The 18,705-nt window shown below is 51.1% G+C and overlaps 1 protein-coding gene across 4 annotated transcripts in view; it reads right to left on the bottom strand.

Moving 5' to 3' along the window:
• Positions 1-1,613: 1,613 nt before the first annotated feature.
• CORO2B (coronin 2B) overlaps positions 1,614-18,705 on the bottom strand; it is a 147,938-nt gene continuing 130,846 nt past the window's right edge. For all 4 annotated transcript variants that reach the window (XM_020880520.2, XM_070468708.1, XM_020880519.2 and 1 more), the window contains 9 exons: positions 16,596-16,745; positions 15,715-15,879; positions 13,694-13,810; positions 13,463-13,567; positions 12,823-12,919; positions 8,902-9,014; positions 8,462-8,552; positions 8,118-8,257; positions 1,614-3,574 (listed from right to left, as the gene is read on the bottom strand). In XM_020880520.2, coding sequence (XP_020736179.1) covers positions 3,443-3,574; positions 8,118-8,257; positions 8,462-8,552; positions 8,902-9,014; positions 12,823-12,919; positions 13,463-13,567; positions 13,694-13,810; positions 15,715-15,879; positions 16,596-16,745 — 1,110 coding nt within the window. In that variant the 3' untranslated portion in view covers positions 1,614-3,442. The remainder of the gene's footprint in view (positions 3,575-8,117; positions 8,258-8,461; positions 8,553-8,901; positions 9,015-12,822; positions 12,920-13,462; positions 13,568-13,693; positions 13,811-15,714; positions 15,880-16,595; positions 16,746-18,705) is intronic.

The raw sequence follows: 18,705 nt of genomic DNA, 5'->3' as shown, positions 1-18,705 counted from the left end.
AACAAATGCACCTGGGAAACAGGCTGCTTGGAGAGAAATCACATTCACCTCTGACCTTGAACAACCTTCCATAATAAGTGATAATTACAGAGCTGCCCAATTGGACTGGGAATTGAGGATCCCATTGGACAGAGGCATACACGAAACAGATCACCGTGTGTGTTCACCTGCCCAGGCTGGGAGAAGCCTTGGTGAAAGACCCAGCTCCACCCACCTTCTCCTGCATCCCTGGAGAAGGAGCTTTGGAGGCCAAACTCTCAATGACCTTAACATTTCTTTCAAGCCCAGAACTGTGAATTGATCCACATCAGAAACTCTAGGGGTGTCTTTTTCAAATGCATGTTTAGCTAGAGTATGTTTCTCCACCCAAGCCCTGTCAGAAGCCACCCTACTGCTTCCCTTCTGATAATATTGGGCTGGCCAAAAAGTTTGTTTGGATTTTTCCATAACATCTTACGGAAACTATTTCTTGTTTGCACCACTCATCCTAGACAATTGGTGATCTTGGGGCTTTGTCTCATTCTCCTAGTTGCTAGGAGAAACTCGTGGAAACTCAAGTGTCAGACCATTAAGGGACCCTCCAATTGTCCTACACCCTCACTTTATAGAGAAAGTGAAGCCCAGAGAGGAGCAGTGAATCACTTCAGGTCACACAGCCCGTCAGAGGTGGAGCTGGGCCTGGACCACGCCCTACCTATCCCAAGTCACGCCCCCTGCTCTTCCACTGCCCTTTATCATTTCCTCTCCAGCCCTCTTTTCTGAGATTTGCATTGCTTTTCTCTCTTTGGGGTTTTCTGTGGTATCCACGTTGTCACATGAGTATCTACTCTGTAGACTGACAGCTCTGCTCCACAACAACCCTGGCTCAGTGAGACAGTGAGGGTGTCCCAGCAGCCTGGCAGCCCCTTGTCTCATGATGGGCCCTAGCCCTCCTTCCAGAAGAGACCCTGCCCAGCGCTGAGACTGGCTGAGGACTGGGAGCACGTGCCTCCTCTGACTCTGGGCCCAGGAGGTCCATGTCCCCGTGTGTCTTCCCCATTACACCAGCTAAATGAACAGGTCACATTCTGGACCTGACTACTTTTTTTGAAAATGGGAAAAATTAGAACACACCACTTAGAGCGGCTGTGAAGATCAAAGGAGTCAAGTACATGGACTAGTTCTTTGTAAACTGTGAAGCAGCATTCCAGTGTAAAATGTAGGTGTCCTCTAGATCCCAACACAGGGCTGGATGTGGAGCAGCTGCCTACTGAATAACCATGGAATAGTGGTTCTCAACTGGGGACAATTTTGACATTCCAGGGGGGACACTGGGTGATATCTGGAGACATTTTTGTTTATCACGATGGGGCTGGGGTTGCTGTGGCATCTGGCTGGCGGAGGCCAGGGATGCTGCTAAATAGCTGATGGTGCTCAGGATAGCCTTCACAGCAAAGAATCGGCTGGCCCCAGATGTCAACAGTGCTGAGGTGTGAAGTCACACCTGTAGATACAGACATGGTTTGTTGTTGCAGAAAAGCAACAGAGCTGTGGCTGGGGAGTTGGCTATCAAGATACGATGGTGACCAACAGGAGGGACCACCCAGGTTAAATGAGCCGGCTGTGCCCAGGTCTGATAACTTGAAAACATTTTATTTCAATTCTATCCTTGGGAGGCAGCATAAATAATCACAGAAGACCACAATGGTCAGTGGGGAAGAAAAAAAGCTTCAGAAGTGTGGGGAGGAGGGGATGTGAGCTGACGCAGTCTAGCTGCGGAGTCTGGGGGGGTGAGGAGACCCTGCTTTAGCTGGCTGTGAGGGTAGAAGGCTCTTGGAGGAAAAGCCTGAGGGTTTGGGGGGCTTTCCCTGCCCAGATCACTCGGAGGGGCTTAGGGAGCCCCCCCTATGTGGATAGAAGTTCTGCAGGGTGGCCGTGGGACAAGCAGGTGCAGAGCACAACGCATCTAGTAGGTTCAAGCTAATGAGAGAGAGGTGTAGACACCCATTTCTTGATCCCCAGACCAGATCTCCCCCCTCAAACTGTGACTTTTCTGACAACAGTGTTCACACACTCTGTGAGTAATGAGAAATGGAGGGAGAAAAGGAGGAAAGAAAGAAAATGGTAGAATACCAAGTGAAGTGGGGCATCTCCCAGGGTCCTGTGACCTTGAGAGGCTTCTCAGTTTTCCCAACTGCAAAGTGGGGAGAATGCTCCCTGCCTCTGGGAGCTGAGATGAGGCTCAAAGGGGATCCTATATGTCGAAGGGCTGTGTAAACCTTAAAGTGCTACACCAGTGTAAGGGGCTGTGGTTGTTCTACAAGCATAAGGCTGACCGTGGCTGAGAGCAGGGAGCAGGCACACGCGCGCAGAGCAGCCCTCGGGGCCGGCAGGCCACTGCATGGCCTTCCCGGGGCCAGCGCCACCCTTCTCAGCCTCCAGGAGGAAGAGGCCTCATCTCGGAGTGAGTCACCTGGGGGGTCAGAGCAAAGGGTGGGGGTCAGGAGGTCGAAGGGATACTGAGTGCGGGGGAGGGGTGTGGCACATTGGCACTAGTGGTGTTGGGAGGCTCCCGGTCCTTCTGCTCCACGGAGACTTGGGCCTTGGTGATGCCCCCGTGGGATTAGCATCTTGATGCAGTGGGAAGCGCCGGGGCCTGCAGTCTGCACACCACTGGTCCTGGGTCCACTGTCCACCTGCTGGGTGACTCAGTGATGTCACTTCCCCAAAGCAACCCTCAGTTCTGTCATCTGTAAAATGGGGACACTATTCCCTACCCTGACTGCCTCATAAAGTGAATGGGGAAAAGGGAGTTGCCAGAGCTTTGACGAGCATCAGGGGAGGGCAAGGGGTCATTATGGCCTTGGTGAAGGATCCTCTGAATTCCCTGAAGATAAGAGAGAAGGGGCAAGAGAAAGGAAGGAGCTGGGCTGCTTGCAACCCTGGTCAGGTGAATGGGCTTCCCGGGCTGCCCAGGGCGAGGGAGGTGGAGGAGGGGAGGGAGACCGCTGATGCCTGCAATCCAGCCCTTACTGCGCGTCCATCAGGGCCATCGTGAGCCCCAGCAGGGAGCGCGATGTCCCGGCAGCCCCCTCTGCCGGGGACAAGTTCAACCTCTAAGTCTACTGGGGTTCTGGCTTCCCCCTCCCCTCCTTGGTCCACAGAGGGCACTCGTCCGGGGGAGTCCACGGCCTTTGCCCAGCCGAGGGGAAGCCGAGGCCCCGGGGCTGTCAGGGAAAGGGGCTGCCAGCCTGGACGCTGGGAGAGGCTGGGGACTTGTATTAGCATGAAGTTGAGAGGTCAAAGGTCAGCTTCCAGTTCTTGAGGTGGCAGGTGGGGGGGTCCTCAGGCTCTCCCCCAGCTCCAGTCCTGGTGCTCTCTCTGGGGTCACCGGAGAAGGGGAAGTTAAGGGAGGAGTAGAAACAACGGAGAGATCGGCTTAGAAAGCAGCCCAGCCGGGGAGCTAACAGTTCTTGGGGCTATTGCGCAAGTTTTTCAGTTCCAGCTGAAGCTGCCGAATGCGGATGTCTTTCTGGGCCAGCTCCTCTTTCAATCTCCGAATCTCATCCTGCTGCCGGAAGAACATTCGGAGGAGCTGGTGTGGACGAGAGAAGGGGCCAGAAGGGTGGGAGAGAACAGGTGAGAAGGTGACGTTCCCGGGGGGGGGCCGGTATCCGTACCCCCGCCCCTCCCCCTATGCAGCCGCTGTTCTTCTGATTCAGGCCTCCCACCCCTTCCCCACTCCTAGAGATGGCCGCTCTCCCATCTCTAGACTCAGCTCACCCATGCCCACTCCTCCTACCCATGCCCATCCCCACCCCACCCTGTGAGGCACAAAAGAAAGGACCCTGATCCAGCATCACCAAGGAAGGGCCCAGTCCACACGGGCCAGATATCCTAAGCTTACCCGTTTAGGGCTTCAAGTCTTAATACTTTATTTACTTACCATTCAGAATGGAAAGCTTTCTGAAATGTTTTGTATCCGGCTCTCTCTTTTTGTTTTTAAATTGGAGTATAGTTGCTTTGGGGGTTTCCAGGGTGACATTAGTGGTAAAGAACCCACCTGCCAATGCAGGAGATGTAAGAGATGCTGGTTCAATCCCTGGGTCAGGAAGATCCCCTGGAGGGCATGACAACCCACTCCCGTATTCTTGCCTGGAGAATCCCATGGACAGAGAAGCCTGGTGGGCTATGGTCCAGAAGGTCGCAAAGAGTTGGACATGACTGAAGTGACAGTATGCACACATGCACACAGTTACTTTACACTGCTGTGTCGATTTCTGCAGCACAATGAAGTGACTCAGCTATATGTGTACATATATCCCCTCCTCTTTGGATTTCCTTGGCATTTACGTTGCTACAGAGCACGGAGTAGAGCTCCTTCTACTTTACAGTAGGTTCTCATTAGTTATCTATTTTATACATAATCTCCTTCTCTTTTAAAAAAAATTATTTATTTTTGTCCAGCTCTTTGTTGTTCCCTAGGCTTTTTTCCTCTGGTTTTGAAGAGCGGGGGCTACTTCCTAGTTGCGGTGTGCAGGCTTCTCATTGCAGTGGCTTCTCTTGTTGCAGGGTACAGGCTCTAGGCTCGTGAGCTTCAGCAGCTGTGGCACATGGGTTCAACAGCTGCAGCGCCAGGGCTCTAGAGTGCTGGCTCAGTAGCTGGGGAGCACTGGCTTAGTTGCTCCAAGGCATGTGGGATCTTCCTGGACCAGGGATCGAACCCGTGTATCCCGCACGGGCAGACGGATTCTTTATCACTGATCCACCACGGAAGTTAAGAATATCTAATTCCTGAGATTCATATAGTTCCCTTTCTATTCATATAGTCCTCCCCCTATTCTTCTCTTTTCCTTAAGGTCAGGATATAGAATGGTATTTTTCCTGCTGATGGGGGACTGGCACCACAGCACCCCAAAGTTTGCACTGGGCATTTCTGGAGTGGCCATGAGCAAAGTGAAGGAATCTGACAGCACCCTTGCTGAGATGACTCCCTGGATTAAACAGCCTCTCCACGGCTTCCATAAAACAGAACACACAACACAGCCTCTGCAGGGTCCTGAAGGCCCCACACACTCGAGTTGAATGTTACCAGCAGACAGTCGTGTTGGTCCTCTGACTGCCCAAGGCGAGTCGCAGCTGTCTTTGTAATTGCGTAATTTTAATACTACATAAACTGATGAAATAGAAATACATCTTTCTATAAAAGCTAAGTTGAATGCATTTGAGAATCTTGACGAAGAGGGGGTGCTAAAAAGTTGCTACTGATAGGTAGCACACATAAAATATTGAGGAATATTCTGTATCTTGATTGTACAGTAGTGGTTACACGGCTGTAGGCATATGTCAAAACTCATGGAACTGTACACTACAAAGGATGACTTGCACAGTAGGTCAATTGTACCTCAATAAACCTGTCTTAAAAAAACACTGGGGAAAACTTTAAGAAAACAAGAGCTTTGTTTTCAGATTGATTTTAAGCTCTCATTCCACCTAGAAAAACACTGAAAATGGAAATTGGAGTTAAAGTGTGATTTATTTGACAAACACATAGAAGATCCCAACTGGGATGTCCTGAGAGAAAACGAAGGTCTTGATGCTACATCAAAACATGTGGAATGAATGTATATGTTTTCTATTTTAAACAACAAGAAATTGTTTAAAGAATGTATATATCATTTATATGATTCCTTTCTTTAACTGACTTGGAAAAAAATTTATATTAACCAACAAATCAGTCCTGGTTACCTCTGTGCAGAGAGATATTATGCTATATGCCCCACACTAAATAATTCTACATACACCTATGCCTTCCAAGTTCTCAAAGTTTCCTTGTATAATCTTTTTGGATCAGCTTTTGTTTAAAAAATGTATTTATTGAGGTATACTTTATATGCCATAAATTTCACTCATTTTAAGGGTCAATTCAGTGAGTTTTAGTAAAATTACAGAGCCGAACAACTGTGTCTCCTCCCGTGTGTCAAGCTACCTGTGGTCTCTTCACTCTTGAACCAATTTCTCATTCGTTGTTTCTAGTTTTCTCTATTAAAATTGTGGGTAAAAGGTAAAACAAGAGTTACCAGCCTCTGAGCAAAAATTTTTTTCCCCAGGGAGGAAAGAATACAAGCTGTAGTGTATAGATGGTGGCATTTGTGTTGCTTGCTTAGAGACCCTTTAAAATATTTCTCCAGGTCCTCTGTTCTGATTCATATAGACAAGTCCACTCCATGTAACTGCTATTCAACCCTGCCTTCTCCACACCCAGTACTAGAACAAACTTCAGGCTCTTATTAAGGCCCTAGGCTCACAGCAATTCAACTATGCCTACCTTGTCAGGGTACATAAAAAAATCTTTTTTAAAGAAAATACCAAATATATACAAAAGTGGAAAGAAAAGCACCATGAACCTCCAAGTACCCAACATCCAACTTCAGCAAATAACATGTAACCACTCTTGCTTCATCTTTATTTTTACCTACTTCCCGTGTACCACTCTCCTTGGTGATTATTTTGAAGGAAATCCCATTGATCATAGTTTCATCCAGCCTTAGAAATCTGAGCATCCCTCTATAATGGCACATAAACATTTTATAGCAATTAAAAATTTACCTGTCAATTTTACCTTTAAGCCTCAGAGGTCAGGAATGAGCATACTTTTATGAATAACAGTGACAATTATAAGCTGGTGTGACAAGAAACCTGTAAGATGGCCCCCATGTAATCCCCTCCTTTCAAGGAAGGACTGAACCCAGTAACTTGCTTCTAATGAACAGAATATGGCAGATGTGATGGGATGCCATTTGCAAGGTGAGTTTACAAAAAGACTGTGGTTTCCACCTTTGACACCCTCTCTTCCTCAAGACCATGCTGTGAGCTGCCCTGTTTTGAGGTCCATGTGGCAAGGACCTGAGGGAGGCCTCTGGTTGACAGCTCTTGAGGGAATGAGACCCTTAGTCTAACAACCTATGAGGAAATGGGTCTTGCCAGCAACCAAGTGAGGAAAGCCAGAAGCAGATCTTTCCGCAGGTGAGTCTTCAGATGTGACTGCATCCCTGGCTGACAGTTCACACCTTCACGAGAGACCTTGAGTCACAGGCACCCATAGACATTGTGAGATAATAAAACATTTGTGGGATTTAAGCCCCTAAGTCTCGGCGTAACTTGTTACATGGTTCTTGTTGTTCAGTCGCTCGGTCGTGTCCAGCTCTTTGCAACCCCATGGACTGCAGCATGCCAGGCTTCCCTGTCCTTCACTGTCTCCTGGAGCTTGCTCAAATTCATGTCCACTGAATTGGTGATGCCACCCGACCATCTCATCCTGTCACCCCCTTCTCAAGAGCTAATGCAGTTAGCCTCTCTGTGCATTTCATGTGAGCAGGAAAAGTGCTAGACACTTAGGGACGATCTCTTTAACTCTCACAGCATTTCATATCCCCATTTTGCTGTGAGGAAGTGGACTTAGGAAGGTCAGGAAACATGTTCAGGCACAGCCAGGAAATGAGAGAGCCAGATGCAGGTGACTCCCTGTAGCATCTCCACTTCAGCTGCATCCAGCCCAGCGCCTGGCACACAGTGGGCATTCCATGAATCCTGGCCGAGCTGAACTGTATTTGTGCCAGGGACCAAGGGTGTGGTGGAAGGCAAGGCCTCTGTGGGGTGTGGACAAGGCCCAGCTCTGGTTGCCCTGAGAGAGCTGCTCCCTTTCCAAATGGTACAAAGAGTACTTTCATAAATACTCAGCCTCTTCCACAAAAACAGGAAATCATCAGACCTCGCGGCAGCTGCCATGCCAGGGAGGAAGGCAGTGCTGTAACACATGAGGCTGGCTTTCCCTCGTGAGCCAGGAATTCACAACTCCAGATGACAGCGACATTCTGATATGGATTCACAAGGGGACATGTAACTCCAGGTTCTGGGATTTGTGGGGATGGGGAGGGGCGTCAATATCCCTACCATAGCCCAGCCTCTATTTATTGGGGTCAGAGGCAACAGAAGCCCATAGCAGGCTACTTATGGTATCTGTCACAGAAAGAAAAATGCCTCAGAACCGAGCTGGCCTAAAGGCCTGAAGCTCATAATTGAAATGCAAAGGTCTCGCTCTGCCAGTGTGTGTGGAGGCAATAACTTATTTTTCTTACCTCATTCTCTGTCCTGGGTGGGACGTTTTCTAGTAAATCTATTCCGTTGACCACCACACTCTTCTTTTCTTTGATGGGAGCCTTGAATACCATTTTGGGGGACTTCTTATAGCCTTCTTTCAAAGACATCAGCACAGGATCTAAGAAAGGCAAGGCATGGATTCTCACCAACTATCCTGTGGCCTGTCTGGTGATGGTGGCTCTCATTATACCAGGCCTAACAGTTGGCTGAGTGTGAGGGCAAGCTCAATGAGGAGGATATGCAAGGGGAAGGGGGTGGGCTAGACTGAAGGTCAAGATTGCAGTCTCCCGTTCTCTTCTGGGAAGCCCACCCCTGGTGGTACCTCGGTTGATGCCTCCTAGCCACTCATCAGGGGTCAGAGCTGGCTCCGTGCCCGGCGTCATGGGGTAAATGTCTTCCTGGTAGGAATCCGACTGCAGTGGGGTAGAGCAGAAGGGTGACAGGTGGGGGGACTGCTGAGAAGGCCCCTTCTCTCCAGTCAGATTCTCCCCTTCTCTGACCTCCAGCCACATACCTGCTCTCTCCCCTCCAAGTCTTTGCACTTGGCATCTCCCACTTGGAATTCCCACCTTGCCTTTGTTAGCAAGCCAGACTGTCCTCACCTTGGAGTGCCCCCCCCCCGCACCCCAAATTAGGTCTGAAGACCCCAATCCACAGGAAACCACCACCTCCTTCTGAGCTCCTCCAGGCTTATAGCCCCAGTAGTGAGGAAGTTAGCCTTCAATGCCAGGGCCCCTTTGCAGCCAGCCCGGCCCCACTCACCCTCCGGGGCACGATCATGGAGATGGGCTCTATGAGGCCCTTGAGAGTCACCAGCTTGTAGAACCGGAACACCTCGCAGGCAGACACGTCCAGCCCGTGCTTGGGCATGACCCCTGCGGATAGGCACACACATGGCTGCATGGGGTCCCAGGAATCTCCCCCAATACCCTCCTTCCTGATGACCTTGGCCAGGGGAAAGGTGCAGTTGGAGGGCACTAGGTTTGGAGGCAAGGACCCATACAGTGGACAGGAAGGGGCTGGGGGCTTCCTGAGTCAGGCTTTGACTCTGGGGGTAACTTCTCAGATAAGCCGCATGGACCAGACCTGTTTGACCAAGGTGCATACTGTAGAACTGGGGGCCTCTGAGGACTGCAAGGGGCTGCACAACTACTTGGATCTAACCCATTCTCTTGGTAGGTGAGACTCTTGAGGGGCAAAGGGAAAGGGGCTTTTGCCCACAGTTACACAGCGCTGTCAGTCTATATACCCCAGCGCCCATCACCTTCTGAAATGAACTGGTTTCCCGAAGCCTCTGTGCTCCCAGTCTTCATAGAGAAAGAAAGAGGGAGAGGACTTCCCTGGTAGTCCAGTGGTTCAAAGTCTGCCGACCAATGCAGGGGACAGGAGTTCGATCCCTCCCTGGTCTGGAAAGACCCCACATGCCTCAGGGCAACTAAGCCCATGTGCCCCAACTACTGAGCCTGCCCTCTAGAGCCCAGGAGCTGCAACTAATGAGCCAGTGCCCTGCAGCAAGAGAAGTCGCCGCGATGAGAAGTCTGCACCCCACAACCAGAGAGTAGCCCTGGCTTGCTGCAGCTAGAGAAAGCCCAGCAGTAGCAACGAAGACTCAGCACAGCCAAAAATGAATAAAATACTGGAAGGAAGAAAGAAGGAGAACGCTTTCCTGTGCACCTCAGAGGTTTAAATGCAGCCCAAGACTGCTATTCCATCATGTGTTTTCTAGGAGTGACGGGCATACGTGCATGCATGTATGTCTGTGTGTGTTCATGTGTGTCTGTGTGGGCACCAGACGCAACATCCCTAACAGCTGCATCAGCTGAATACCTGCGGGGGGAGCAGTTTGGTGTGGGGTTAGACATACTAGCTTTGGGGTGGGACAGGATCCTGAGTTTGAATCTCGATTCTCCCCTCTTTCTGGGTGGGAGTCCTTGGGCAAATCACTGCCTCTCTAAGCCTTAGCTTCCCTGGTTGCCTAGAGGAGTCCAGTGGTGGCCCCTCATGAGACTGAGTGTGAAGATGCTTGTTAACTGCCCAGCAGTGATGAGCACAGACAACATGAATTTCTTTCTCCAGGATGTGAGTATGACTTAAGTTTCTACCTTTCCTCATCTGGAAAGGAAGGATGCTCTACCAGAGCAGAGAATTCCAGAACCTGGAGGGAAGTGGCTTTGTGGTACTGTGAGAAGCCAGGAGACTTGGGTTTGAGTCCTGGCTCTGCCACTTAGAGCTATGTTACCCGCCCAGGGTGAGTTAAGTAGCCACCCAGAGCCTGCAGAAAGGGCCTGGCTCATGGTCAGTGCTTAACAATGACCACAGGCGAGGCGGACAAACAGAAATAGTTATCCTCAGTACCCGCTCTCTCCCCCCTCCCCAAGTCCTGATGATCCAACTTTCTAAACATCCCCTGGATCCATCCTCATCTCCATGCCATCCCCCTAGGTACCATCCTCTTTTGCCTAGAAGTCCACAACAGACTCCTAACTGGTCTCTGCCTCCCTCCTGCCCTCTTAAGATCCAATCTCCCAAATCCATTCTTCCTATGGGAGCCACAGCAATCTCAAACTAACCTTTCAGATCATGTCACACTGTCCCACTCTCACCTACCCACCAGTCCAAGAAGAATTAAATTCTACAAAGAGTTCCCAATGAAACCCCAACTTCTCCCCCTGTGTGATGGTTAACGTTATAAGTTAGTGGGCTCAGTAAAGTGGATGGCCCTCCCCAGTGAGGGTGGGTGGTGGGCATCTCCCAATCCATTCTGGGCCTGCATGGAGCAAAAGGCAGAGGAAGGAGGAATTTGCCCTTTTTTCCTGCCTCGCTGCTTAAGCTGGGACATCTCATCTCGTCTCATCTCCTGCCCTTGAACTGGGTTTTGTACCATTGGTTCCCCTGGGTCTCAGGCCTTCACACTTGAACTGAATTATATCGCTGGCTTTCCTGGGGCTCCAGCTTGTAGAGGGTAGATGGTGAGACTTCTCAGCCTCTGTAATTATGAGCCAAATTCTTGCAATTCCTCTTTTATAAATACACTTGGTTGTTTCTCTGGAGAACTCTAATATACCCTGTCTAATGCATCCCATGGGATCTGGCCCCTGCCCGCCTCTCCAACTTAATCTCCTAACACTTTCCCCATCTGCCACCTGTTCCACAGTCTACTCCACGCTGAGCTACACTGACCTCCCTTCTGCTCCTAGAGCATGCCAGGCTCTTTCTGGCCTCAGGGCCTTTGCACTAACTGTTTTTTCTGCTGACACTACTCTTCCCCCTTCCTGCCTTTCAGATCACAGTTTAAAATGTCACTTCCATGCAAGGTTTCCCCCAGTCACCTGGTCTAAAACAGTCCTTGTCATTCTCTGTTCTACGATCTCATTTGATTCTCTTCTTAGAACTTACTACCATACAATATTTTCCTTACATATTTGTTTATTGTCTGTCTTCCCTGCAGTGGGCAGTGAGAGAGGCCGAGTTCTATTTATCACTGTACCCCTGGACTAAGCTAGGGTCTGCGCACACAGTTGTAGCCAATAAATGTTTGTTGAATGACTATGTGAAGGCACAGAAGGAGCCAGGTACTCTGCTAAGTGTTTTGTATACATGATCTCTAAACTTTACAAGAGCCCTTCAGAGTAGGTTTAATCCCATTTTACAGATGAGGAAACTAAGACTCAAAGGGGTTAAGGACACAGCTGAATCAGAGTATAAGCCTAGTTTGGACTCCAAAGTCCAGGTTGTTATACTAATTGATGATGGGGTGACTGTGAGGGAGGTGGGGGTGACAGAGCCCTGGGGAAGGGTGAATCAGTGGAATGGTCATCAGGACCTCAGGCATATCTCTAGGCTTCCACTTTGCTGTTGGTCACTGGGGTGGGGGGGCCCTTGGGCCGCTGCAGCCCTGATGTCTCTGAAGCTGGCCCTCAGGCCCTGTCCATAACACCAGATCCTCAGAAGGATGAAGCCAGACTCAAGCTCTAAGGAGAGAAGGAAAGAGAGCCACTCCAGAGATTTCTTCCGCTGGGTGATCCGGACCCCACATGGTGGATTGCTGAGTCGGACGCCCTGTCAGCGTGAGTCCCCGAGCACAAAGACTTCACAGCAAGGCTTTAGTGGTGGGAGAGAGTGGGTGTAAAAAACAGACTCACTACACTCGTCAGCCCTGGAGTCCTCTTGGGGATTTGCCTGAGAACCTGGGGAGCCTGGGGCGGTGGTGAGGGGACCCCTGGAATTCCTCTCATCTTCTCAGGCAAGGACAGAGCTGCTTTGGGGGGCTGGGGGTCCTGGCTTCCCAGCAGCTTCAGGAAGGGGCCTGCACTTGGACCTGGTTCTGAGCTGTAGTTACTGAACCTCCTCCCACCGTGTCAGATCCACAATGGGCTTCAGCCTCCCCATCTGCAGACAGGAATGCAGGGACCACGCACACGCCCGCAGGCTGCTGATGGCCAGAGATGGCAGAGGACGCCAAGCACCGTGGATGGATGGAACTGGTCAAATGGGCAGTGACAGGCTGGCTGAAGAAGAGTAGGCTGACCTTCACAGGCCAGAACTTGAAGGTTCTATTCTGACTGGTCCATGAGTTGACCTTCAGAGGCTGATTTTCATTGTGGGGGAGAGGTGACCCAAGAGCTAAATTCCAGTCTCTCCTCTCCTAGTGTAACAGCCATGGCGGCCCCGGGGCCCCCTTACCAAGACCTTTCTGCGGGGCCGGGGAGCGGAACTCCATGAGGTAACTCAGGTAGGGCTTCTCCGTGCTGATCTCGTAGTACCGGATGTTTCCATCACCCTGGGGGCCAGCGGAGAGGGAGGGGAGGAAGAAGGAGGGCCGGGGTGGGGTCAGCAGACCCTGGTCCAGGAGGCCACTGAAGAGAGCCTCCACCAGCCTCCAAGATGCTCAAAAGACCAGGGCAGTCTGGCTTCTAGGCCCCAGTGGGGATGCCATGGGGGACTCGCTGGGAGTGGGGTGGGGTGGTGTGTGTGGGGGGTGTGTGTGTATGCTGGTGGGCATATAGACAGTCTTCTCGACAAATGAGATCTCCTGGCAGGTGCCTCGAATCCCATCATTAGGGATGATGCACTCCAGGCTCTGATCCTTATTCCCCTGTAAAATCTGGCGCCAGTCCACCCCCAAGGGATTCTCAGTCACTGACACCTGAGTAAAATGACTGTCCAATGCAAGGGTAGGTTCTGATAGAAGACGGTGGGACCGTTTGGGTCGGGAGAAGGGCAGAGGTTAGGCTCTTCTTGGGAGGTAGGGAGAGATTGAGGGCCCAACAGGGGCAGAGGTCTCCCACAGGCTGCCCCCGCCCCTCTCCCCACCTTCCACTACCTTTCCAGCCAGGTAGAGCATGTGGGTGTCAGCGTCGTAGAAGGGGAACAGCAGGCCAGAGAGCCCATCAATTTCCTCCTCGATCAGGGGCATGGACAGGTCCTCCTGCAGGCGGGGGCCCAGGATCAGTATCCAGGCAGGATGGCAGCTCACCTTCCCCAGCCCCAGCAAGGCCCCGGGGCTACAACCCTTTGACGTCGCCCTCCTCCCTGCCTCCTGCGGCTGGCTGACCTGGTCCCAGAGGGCGATCTGTCTCGTATTCCACCTGGAGACCCCCGTAGTGAGAAGCCGCTTCATGTTCCCCAGGAAGACCACGCGGTTCACTCTGTGGTTTTTGCAGTTCGCCTCCTGATGGAATCAGAGAGCTGGTGAGCCAGACCCCAGGCACCAGGGTACGGGGCTGGGCTGCCTGGAGGACCCCAGACACATATCCGTGTCCCCACTCCCTGAACCTGCGAATGTTCCCTTGTTTGGAAAAGGGTCTTCATGTGTGATTTTAAGGGAAGGACCTCGATATGGGCAGATTCCCCTGGATCACCCCACCCAGGGGTCCTAAATGCCATCACTAGTGTCCTTATTTAGAAGAGAGAGGCAGGGGGAGAGTCCACAGATGCAGAAAGGAGTAGGTGGCGTGACTGTGGAGGCAGAGGCTGGAATGGGGGGCCACCAGCCAAGGAAGCCACCAGAAGCTGGTGACACCTTCACGTGCACTTCTGGCCTCCAGAACTGTGCGAGAGGATCGATTTCTGCTGTAAGACTCCCCACCTACAGTAGTTTGTTATAGCAGCCACAGGAAATGAATACAGGTGCTGTGGAGCACGGAGCCCTGGGACCAGGAAACCAGACCACTGGCCATATCCCAGAGCGGATGGGGACATGGACCAAGTCCCAGGCGGGGCTGGCGCTGGGCCGGGTGCCAAGTGCCCTCACTGAGGCATCTATCAGCCGTCACCACAATGCCCACTGCAAGGGCTTTCTGAGGATGCGGAGCTTGAGGCTCAGGACGACCGGGATTCACGCTGGATCACCGCTGGCTGACTCACTTCACCAGGACCTCCTTCTAACTGGGCAGTCCTCTGCCTCTGCTCCTGCCTCTGGGCACCTCCTTTTCCCTCCTAACACACGGCGGCCCTTTGCCAGGATGAATCAGCGTCAGGCAGGACCCAGAGGCTGGTGGGGCAGTGCAGAGAGCTGGGCTGGCGTCACTCACTCCAAGTTCTGCCAAAAAGTGGAACCATGGAGGAGTCCCTCACCCTCTCCGGGTGTGAGATGGAGGTTGGAGGTCTCTGCTGTTTTATATCTTTTCTGCTCAGCAGGGGCTCTGGGGTCCAACTGGCTGGGTTTGAATTCTAGCTCCTCCTGTAACTCTGAGATTCAGGTCTGTCACTCTCCAAGAAGCAGTATTCCCACAAGGGAAACGGACAGGAAGAGTAACAGTGCCCACCTCAGAGAACCATCACAAGGATTAAATGGGTGGGGGGAGGGCGACGTGGAGCCCAGACTATAGTGCATGCCACAATGAGCTCTGAGTAAATACTAATGATGCTAATAACTATGGTGATTATTGTTTGTAATAGCAGGTGTTGTAGATTACTTTCTGGTCCTGCAATATTGGGTTTTTCCAAGATAAACGCATCAGTCTTGCTGGTGTTAGGAGGTAAACCTCAGATCCCATCCAAATTTTCCAACCCTCTAGTGCCATTACTAGCATGTAGTTGGTACTCAAGAAATGTAAATTTCTTACTCCCAAATGGCACCTAATCCGTTCCTCGGAGTCAAGACCCAGAATCAAAGACCAAAACTGGAGCTTAGTTCACCATCCACCTCTCCACTTGGAACCGCCCCTGAGGCTGGCACAATCTCATCCCACACAGGTGGCTGGGCAGTGAGTCCAAAGTCCCCTCCTCCTGTGCCCACGATGAGCACCCTGGGATTCATGTGCGGAAGGGGGTCACCACTTTGGCCTCCAGAGCAGGCAGAAGAATCCCATCTGGGGAGAGGGGTGGAGTCCGTGGGGATGAGAGGGGATACTGAGGTCCCTCTGCACCCAGAACAAGGCAGAGCTCCTATGAGCAGAGAAGGGCCCAGAACAAATGGGCTGGTCCCCAGAGGCGCAGGGCGGGTCCCCAGAGGTGCAGGGCGGGTACAAGGAAGAGGGGAGCCAGCACAGTTTTTCTTTCCAGGGCTGGCTGACAGCAGATCCCCAGGTCCCAATACCTTTCCTACCCCTCAAGAAAGATGCGGGGCTTCACCTGCAGAACACGGCCAGAGCGTGGCTCGATCACGCGCAGTTTCTTGTCCTTGCACGTGGTGGTGAGCAGGCTGCCGTCAGTGTTGAAGGACATGCAGAGGATCACGTCCGAGTGGCAGTCTATCATCTTCACCGGCTCACCCACGTCCAGGTTCCAGATGAGGACCTGGGAGGGCAGAGACGCAGGAGGCAGGCTCAGCCCTGCTGGGAGAGACGCCCTGTGCAGGGTCGCGTGCGCTGGGATGGGGGACCATGTCGGCGGGTTCTACATCAAAGGTGGATGTGTCCCTGTCACAGAAATCCACCACTGTCCTTGGGCAGGTCCCAGCCCCGGCCGGGGCTCAGTTCCTACTTCTAGCAAGAAGGATGAGTGTTCCTGGCTGGGTCCCAGTGGTTGGCACATCTATTTTGAGAGCATACCTGGGGTTGGGGCTCCATTCTCCCCACCAGCAGCTTTGGGTTCTTCTTTTTCCTACTAGGAGGGCAGAGACTACTTCTTGGTTAAGAAACGGTCAGGTAGAGAGTGTGGGCATAGAGTGGGCATTTTTTTTTTCTTGTTTTTAATTTTTATTAGAGAATAGTTGAGTTCCAGTATTGTGTTAGTTTCAGTGTGGAGAGGGTATGCTTCTCTGGGATATCAGGGCTGGAGAAGGCAGTCAAGATGCCTCCAGCTTCTGTGGACCGCAGAATGATGGGCACGCAGAAGATGCTCAGCTGTGTGCATGTCAAATGAGTGAATGAATGAGTGACTGAATGGATGCGACATTGGCTAACAGGCTTGGGGAAGTACAGTGCCCCCTACAGCCCCCTAAAGATGCCCGTCTCTCTCCCTCTGCCTCCCTGCTGAGCTGGCTCTGGCCACCGTGCCCACTGGCTGCCCACCTTGTAATCGTAGCCAGCACTGAAGAGGATGTTGTTGGTGGTGGGGTGCCACTCGACCAGTCCCACACGCCGGCTGTGCCCGTGCAACTCCAGGAGAGCCTCCGTCATGTTCCGCTTCAGCCCACCCTCGGGGATCTCCCAGATCCGCACCTGCAGAGCGGATGGAGGGCCAAGGCTGGTGGGGGCAGGGCCAGGAGAAGCCCCTGCTGCCCCTTCCTTGGACACCAGATCTGCCTAGTAAGACACCTCCTGGCCCGGGCAGTGGGCAGAGCCTGGCTGAGGCTGGGGGGCGGGGGAAGGTTGCAAGGGGTGGGTAGAGAGAAAAGAGACCATCTTCTCTGGGCCTTTGGGAGGATCTTCTCTAAGAAGTCTCTGCAGATCTTGGCAACTGTTAACCCTGGCATGTTTGTTATTCTTTCAGTCTAGCCAGGGCCAGAGGACCACACGTTGAGCAACTTTTAACAAGTGCTGTGTTCAAAGCCTATCTCTGCTTCCCTTCCCACGCTCTTCTATGAATGCCTTCAGCCTCAGCACCTCTGTCTGCACCACGTGGCCTGTCCTTCACTCTGTACCCCACCCAGAATGGACACTTGAGCAGAGGGAAACTCATTTGGGAGGCTGGGAGGCCCAGGGCCTCTCCTGAAGACGATGGACTACAGGGCACAGAAGGGTGAGGTGCTGGACCCTGAGCTGAAAGCTTGTAGAGCCTGGATGTAGTCTTGCAGATGCTGATAAACAAGTGGGAAGAAAGAGGAAGGTGGAATTCAGAGAGGGGAGTGACCATGTAACCCCAGAGAGAAAAACTGAGAAATTTCTGTCATCTTTGAATTGCATGCATGCATGCTTAGTTGCTAAATCATGTCTGACTCTTTTGGGACCCCATGGACTGTAGCCTGCCAGGCTCCTCTGTCCATGAGATTTCCCAGGCAAGAATACTACAGTGGGTCACCATCTCATTCTCCAGGGGATCTTCCTGACCCAGGGATTGAACCCGTGTCTCCTGCATTGGCAGGTAGATTCTTTACCACTGAGCTACCAGGGAAGTTCTTTGAATTACCCCTTGATTATTATGTTAATGTTGGCAGGCTTCTGTTTCTCAAGTCAAACATACTTTGCATAGTTTCAACTGTTTCATCTATAAATGGGGGAGTGGGGGAAGTTTTTACTTTGCCTTGCCTAATGGCAGAATAAAATAAGCTACTGATTATAAAAACTTGTAAAGTATAAAATGCTCTAAAGACCTATGGGATTATAGTTCTTGTTATAATTATCATTATCATCATCATCATTAATACTATTTATTATGATCTGAGTGGAGAGGAAAAAGCACATGTGATTACAGCCTAGGACACCTTTAAAACAAACGTTTTGAAAATTTTAACTCCACCCTTCCTAGAAAGGAGAAAAACAGGGAAAACAGCTTTGAGATGCCATTTATAATCTTCTATTAATAAAATGGCCAACTGAAAGAAACAGTGTTGACAAGATTATACTGGAGCTTATGGATTCAATGGGTGTTGGTAGTATTACAAATCAGAGTAACTCTATTTTGGAAACAATTTGGCACTCTTTAGTAGATTGTTCCCCCTTTAGTAGGAACTATAAAGACATTTCTTCGACCTAGTAATTTTGCTCTTAAATTTCAATATAAGCAAAAGTCTCCATGCATGAGGATGTTCACTGCAATGTAGAAAATTCAGAAACACTCTAAGTGACCACCATTAGGGAAATAATTTAATATGTCATAGCAATATGCAATATTAGCCATGCAAAGATAATCATGATGGCTCAGAACAAATATGGGAAGTATGTTAAAGGAAGCCAAAGGCAATCCCAAAAACAGGGGAGCAAGGCTGGCAACTAGGGTTGTCCCTAAAGGAATTCCCTTGATGTGGTTTCCTTTCTTGGCACTTTATCCTGAGTATAGAAATGAGTATTTCCCACACATGTGTTCCCCTGAAGACCCAGCTCTGAACATATAGACCATGGGAGGCTCCAGGTCTAGCCAGGGATTTATGGTCACTCTTGGGAGCACCATTCTCGGCTTCGAAAAACATATTTGAGAAAAAGTTTATAATTAGGGGACAGTTTGATGTTTTTCCATCCTCAA

The sequence above is a fragment of the Odocoileus virginianus genome, chromosome 6 (genome assembly GCF_023699985.2).
Source record: "Odocoileus virginianus isolate 20LAN1187 ecotype Illinois chromosome 6, Ovbor_1.2, whole genome shotgun sequence".
NCBI classification, from domain to species: domain Eukaryota; kingdom Metazoa; phylum Chordata; class Mammalia; order Artiodactyla; family Cervidae; genus Odocoileus; species Odocoileus virginianus.
This window is presented reverse-complemented; position numbering and strand designations above follow the sequence as displayed.